Raw genomic sequence first — 6362 nt, forward strand, 5'->3', positions numbered from 1 at the left:
CCCTTCCCTTCTCCCCCGCCCCCCAGTAGATCGTAGCTGGATTTGGGCAGGTAGGACTGAGTGCGCATGGTTGAGGGCTGCGGCAGAAGTGAGAAAGCTAGTTTGAGGTGGTTGGAGCTGACCAGCTGGTGGCAGGAAGCAAGACCATGGTCTAGAGTGAGAGGCAGCAGATAGAAGGGGCTTTGGGCAATGTGAAGGTCCCCTAGAGTCACAGGACCCCTCCTTGAGAAGGCCCTAGTAAGTCCTCAGGAGAGGGCGCCTATGGCCACTATTAAGGTAGAAAAAGCAGAAATAAATACTTGCACCTTTGGGTGCATGAGTCTATTAATGGAAACCTTCCCAGGATGTCATCTCCTTGAGGGCAGGGCCTATGTTCTTCCCGCTGAGCAGATCCCAAGGGGCAAAGGGAGGAATTAAAGAAGGCCCTTGTCTTCCATGAGCTCCCAGTTGAGACAAACTCCCAAAAAACAAGGCAGAGAGGGACAGAGGAAGGGCTGGGTACTTGGTACATACAGAGGTCCTTCCACATGGGGATCAGGGGCTTCTGGGAGTTCCTGATAGATAAGTCCAGAAAAAGCGGGGGGCACTTCTGGGAGGAAGTGGCACCTGATCTGGGCCTCAAAGTCTAGGTGGAACGTCCCACATGGCCAAAGACCCAGTGCTGGGAGTGAGCCCCTCATGCTCAGTCCTCCTGGTCACTTACCACGGTTGGTGACAACGAAGATAACATATTCATCAAAGGCCTCCGGGCGTGTGAGAGCCATCTCAGCACAGATCTCTTCTACCACATCCAGGGCCACCTGGGAGATGGGGTGCAAGGGTGAGGCTGAGCCAGCTGGGCCTGGCCTCAGTTTTCCCAGCCTTACCCAGGCCCCAGGAGGTCAAATGCAGAGTGCCCTCAGCCCTCTACAGAGGTCAAATGCAGAGTGCCCTCAGCCCTCTACAAAGTCCTCTGAGATCTCTGAGCATCAGCATCAGGAAGGGCAAGAACACAGCTTTTGGAGTCTAAGACAAGTTCGAGTCCTGCCTTTGTCCCTTATTATCTGCAGTGTGACCCCGAGCTGGAGGCTTAACCTCTCTGAGGCTCAGTTTGCTTTTCTGAGAAATAAATCTTGCTTTATGGGGCTGCAGGAGAACCTGAAAGGAGCTCACATCCTTGGGGGCTCCCCCACCTCCACCCTGGAGACTAGGGTGTCCCAGTCTCTCCAGCACCTGCTTGCAGAAGACATTCCCTCACTTACGGTGCATGTTTTGATTTTGAGATGCCTTTCAAGGCCTCCAGGAAGAAGAAAGAGCTGCCTTTTGGAACTGCGACCTGCCTGAGGATGGGTAGGCAGGAGAAGGACAAGAGGCTGGGTCTTGAGATCCAAGGCAGCCCTTGTCTCCTGCCACTGGAGGCCCCAGACAAAGCAGTCCTGGGCATGCACATGTCAGAACACATGTGCACCCAGACCTTACAGGGTCCATCTGCACACCCCTGAGTGCATATGCACCAGACAGAGGGGTCTCTGGGCAGGGCTCGAGTCTCCAATTCATACTGTCCCACACTTACCAACATGGCCCGAAGTTCCATGCTGCTGGGGAACTCCAGGCGGCCCCCAAAGCGTGAGGTTTTCTGCAAGTTCTGCTCACAGGCCTTGGCGATCCCTGCAGAGGCAGGTAGTCAAGGCCTTGCCCAAGGTGGGTAGTGGGAGAAAGGGGCTCCTCTTGCCACCAGCCATAAGCCCACTGTATTCTCTTCACACACTGTGGGGTGGGCATTTATTCCCCCATTTGATAGTTAAGGAAACTGAATTCAGAAAGGCAGTGATTTGCACAAGGTGAACAGTTAGAGTTTAAGAGCTAGATTTGAAGCCATATCCCGTGTGGCTAAGAGCCTTTAGTCAAGCCTACAGGTTCTGTGGTCACTTATAAGCCTGAAAACAGTTATCACTCTGTGCTGTTGATTGGGGAGCTCACCCCAAAGAGGCTCCGTGGCTAGGGTGACGTAGGTCTGCCCCTGCCAGTGGGACCCCTCGCCAACCACCCTCCCTTACCCAGGCCACCCAGTGCAGAAGATCATAGTATCAGTGCTCCATTTCTCTGGGTCAGGAGTTCTAGATGCCTTCACATATCTGAAGACCCTTCCTCAGGGAGCTGGAGCTATTACTCTTTGGGTCTGGGGATGTTTGCTAACTGAATCAGAGAGAAAGATCCAGAGGCAGGGAAGGTGAAGTCCCCTATCTCCTTCACGGCTGCCATGGTGACTAAAGGGGCCCTAGCCTTTCTTCGGGAGCCGAGGGGGTTGCTATGGAAACAAGGCTGAGAAAAGGTCCCTTCCTCACACTCCAAGAAGGAAAGACCAAGACCCAGCCACCAGCTCTGGGCCTGCCCCTGCCTGGCTCCACTCAACACCCTTGCCAAGTACCAACAGCTAGAGAAGCCGGTCCTCACCCTGGTACTCCAGGTTCTTGCCCACCTCCTTCTCGTCCTCTCTCATGTGCCACATATTCCCATCCCTAAACCCCTCCCACCTAGCACAAAACTCCCTCCGGGATGCATTCCCTGACCATCCCCCCTTCCTCGTTAGGTCAGATCATCTATTGCACTAGTACTTGTGGCAACTCCGCAAGCATTTGGGGAGTAAACTACTAAGAGTAAACACTGCCTGGCATCTGTGAAGGGCCAAGTCCTCTGGGTTTCCCCCTCACCGGCTGCCTGCCCAGTCCTCAGGCAAGAGACATGCAGCCCTAGGTCCCTCACTGGCACCTCACCCTGGAAGGGCAGGCCTGGAGTCCGGCTCACATCTTGGAGGAAGCGAGTGAGGTGTGGGAGGAGGACCTCCGAGCAGCTGTGGTAGGCCGCCACGATGTACAGCAGCCTCCAACCTCGCTGGCAGCTGTCCCTACAAGGACACACACAGGGAGCCACGTCACATGTGGCCACAGCACTAGAGTGGATGTCAGGCAGGGATCTCCTGAGATTGGGTGGAGGCTTCCGGCTCTCAGGCAGCTCCTGTCCCCTGAGGATGCTCCTCCCTGCCCAGGGAGAGCAGGCTGGGTGGGCCCCAGAGCAATGTAGAAGGTATATTCTGCTTGGGGAGTCAGAGTGGCATATGGGAAAGGAAGGGGATGAGGCCCTAGACATCTTCCCTGGGTAGAGGACCTCTCTGAGGAGGCTTCTGGGCAAAGAGGAACCCGCTGAGGCTGTGCAGAAGTTGTGGCAGCTAAGGTCTGGGGCTGGGAGGAGAAGGAGGATATGTTGAGTGGCTCTAAAATTCCTGAGAGATGAAGAACAAGCAAAGGAGGTAGAACAGATGGGGACAGGAGACCGAGGGTAACAAGAGCAGCACACACACTGTGTGCTGGCCCTGTGTGAGCAAAATACAGTAATTCATCTTCATACTGCCCTAGGTCTGAGAGCTTTGTTTGTGGGGACCTCTGGTATGCACTTAGGCCTCCTTTGGAAAACTACCCACCCCTCTCTGGATCCCTGTGGTTGGGAGATGGGCATGGGAGTCAGATCTGGCCTAATACAACACTGCACCTCCCTGGCTACAGTGATTGGCTTAGGGAGAGGCATATGATCCAGGATTGGCCAATTAGAGTTTAGAATTCAGACTCCCTCTGGCTATGGTAATTGGTTTGGAGACACACATGTGACCCAGTTCTAACCAATCAGCACTCTGCACACATTGTGGTTGGTTCAGAGTTGAGCATGTGACCAACTCAGGCCAATAAAGTTGGCTTTGGAAAATTTTTGTGTGTGCAAATGCTGGGTCTTGCTTTTCCTGGGATTGCTAAACTGGAAATGTCTCCCCAGAGCTGTCACCTTGCTAGCCTGTGGGAGAGACTCCCTGGGAATAACATCAACACAGAGGAAAGCAGGGCTAGAAGATGGAGAAAGCCTGCTTCCCAATGGCACCAGGATCTGGCTATGACTGAAGCCATATACTCATTGACTTTTCAGTTCCCTGAGCCAATAATGTTGCTCTTTTGCTTAAATCATCTTGAGTTGTAACCAAGAGCAGAAATGGCATGTCCTGGGCCAAGCACTTCCAAAAACATGTGCTCTGTCTGTTAAGAGAGGAAGAGAGAAAAGGAGAGAAAATCGAGAGGGGGTGAGTCTGAGGAGGGGAGAGGCTGAATTGGCCTCTCCTGGAGCATAGACACAGTGGGAGGTTGGGGACAGGAGACTGAGGGTAACAAGTTCACTCACTGCTTGGAGCTGGTGTTGTCTGTGATCTGCTTCACAACTTGGCAGTAACACTCATCCCGCATTACTTCGTGGTCCCCACACAACTGAAGAAGGGCAGGGAAGTCACACACCAAAGATAAGCCAGGTACCACGCCACATACTAGGTACGTAAGAACAGGGTGGGTGCTTGGAGATAGACCTGGTGTCCCTTCCCAAGCCTCCTCCTCCCAGTGGAATGCATTCCTTTTTAAGCCATAGGAGAGACTTCCCAACCCAGTGTCTTGCAACTCTGGCTGACAGATCGGGAAACTGAGCCACAGAACAGGAAAGAGAGCATCTGGCAAAGGTGGCTGGACTGACCTTCAGGAGGGTGCAAAGCACATCCAGTTCACTCTGGCCCTTCATTGGGGCATCCCCCATGAACCTCATCACAGCTGTAGGAAAGACCGCTCCCATTCAGGCCCACCAAATCCCCAGCTGCCAACCCACCCTAGGAATCCCTAGGACTGAGCCCCTCCCTGGGAGCCTTGACCACAGGCAGCTGGGGACTTCTCTTCTCTTAAATGTGTCCCATGTCTGAGCTGGTGGGGAAGAATCTGAGGGCCAGAGATGAGTGGTGACAAGCAGGGGTCCCACAATGCTGGATCCCACCTGGCCCAGGACCCTGGCTATAGTCCCACCCCCAAACCTAGGAACATGTCAGTGGCCATCTTGTTGAGGCTGCTGTCGCTGAGTTCAATGAGGGATTCCTGGAGCGGGATCTGTGAGGGAGGGGAAGCTGTGTCATAAGGCGGGAGGCACATCTCAGAACAGGAGGAGGCCACATTGAGTTTTCAAGGCTGTATGATGACAGGAGAGTCGTCACAAAGGGGGAACGAGGCCTGACACTGGGCACAGATGCTGTCCCAGGGAAGAATCCAGGCTTCTCAGGGTGCCGAGAGCTGGAGGGTCTCACTGAGGACAAGCTTGTTTGCCCCAGAGCCTGGGAGGGGACTCATGCATCACCATTTTACAGATGGGGGAAACTGAGGCCCGGGACTGGACACCTTGGTGAAGCAAAGCATGTCCTCCAAAGTTCTGGACTCCTGACCCTCCTTGGATTTCAGCCTGAGGCCATCCCTGCAACAGGAGGTGGGCACCAATGATCTGTCTGGCCTCTGAGCCTTTGGCTACACCCTTTTCCCACATGGGAATGCTCTTGACCCATCACTCTGATCAGTCTACCAGGCAGGAAGGCCCCCAGAGTCAGACTGAAGGTGAGCCTCACCTGGGTGGTCCCTCATCCCTCCCACTAGAACTGAGGCCTCTAGGCCAACAGCCTGCAGCTTGAAGGTTGCAAGCAGCCCCGAAGATCCTTTCCAGTGTGGGAAACAGAGGTGGGGCTGCCACTCACTGGGGTCTCCTCTGAGGGTCTCGAAAGTACTTCTGGGCAAACTCAAGCATTGTGTATGGTGGGAGCGCCAGGGCGTCATCTCCGCGGTCAGCAGAGCAGACCCTGACTGGGGGACCCTGCAGGAAAGGCAAAGCTAGGAAGGCCTGTCTGGCCACTTGCCACCTGGCCCTCTGGTCAAAGCTGACAACGCAACCCCTCTCTGACTGGGTCCAGAGGCACTCAGGCTGCGCACTCACCCAACCATCAGCCCCCACCCTCACCTCAGTCCAGTTGGCCTCAGTCCCTCAGTCTACCCACCCCTTTGCTTAGGGGGTGGATCCCGCCCCCTGCCCCACATGGCCACACCTACCACGAAGCTAGTCCCTGCCTGAGGTTGGCTTGTCACAGTGGATCCTGCCCCTCGCTACTTAGTTTGACCTGGTTCTACCCCTCCCTAACTCCACTCCATAATCCCAACCCTGCCTCTCTCCACTTACCTGGCCCCACCCATCCCTGGTTAACTTCACTTACTGGTGGGCCCAGGTTGGTCAGCCCCATAGCCTTGGTCACAAGCAGCAGACACACCCTTCTTCCCTATCCTATTTGGCCATACCTTCAACCATTTCCAGCCCCATCCGTGGGTCACACTTATAGCTTGCTCTTCCTGGTTCACCCTGTTCCAGGTCTGGCCATGCCCTTACCTGAATTTACTCCCCTTACATCCCACCCTACCCCACCCAGTCAGTCTCACCTCTCTCCGGCGGCCAACCTCATGTGCAGCGGCTGTAGAGGCCACAGCAGCGGCTACGGCGGC

At 54.9% G+C, this 6362-nt stretch overlaps 1 protein-coding gene across 1 annotated transcript in view; it reads right to left on the reverse strand.

Moving 5' to 3' along the window:
* Nucleotides 1-6362, reverse strand: part of MYO15A (myosin XVA) — a gene marked incomplete at its 5' end in the record, with an annotated part of 55825 nt that overhangs the window by 13205 nt on the left and 36258 nt on the right. Inside the window, 10 exons of the mRNA XM_008048209.1 lie at nt 704-800; nt 1242-1319; nt 1553-1647; nt 2754-2884; nt 4198-4280; nt 4537-4610; nt 4865-4937; nt 5223-5295; nt 5570-5685; nt 6300-6362. The exon at nt 6300-6362 is cut by the window's right edge and continues 1 nt beyond it. Of these exons, the coding sequence (XP_008046400.1) occupies nt 704-800; nt 1242-1319; nt 1553-1647; nt 2754-2884; nt 4198-4280; nt 4537-4610; nt 4865-4937; nt 5223-5295; nt 5570-5685; nt 6300-6362 (883 nt within the window). The remainder of the gene's footprint in view (nt 1-703; nt 801-1241; nt 1320-1552; nt 1648-2753; nt 2885-4197; nt 4281-4536; nt 4611-4864; nt 4938-5222; nt 5296-5569; nt 5686-6299) is intronic.

Source organism: Carlito syrichta, unplaced genomic scaffold (genome assembly GCF_000164805.1).
Source record: "Carlito syrichta isolate Samal-C Ts95f unplaced genomic scaffold, Tarsius_syrichta-2.0.1 Scaffold121193, whole genome shotgun sequence".
In the NCBI taxonomy this organism is placed as follows: domain Eukaryota; kingdom Metazoa; phylum Chordata; class Mammalia; order Primates; family Tarsiidae; genus Carlito; species Carlito syrichta.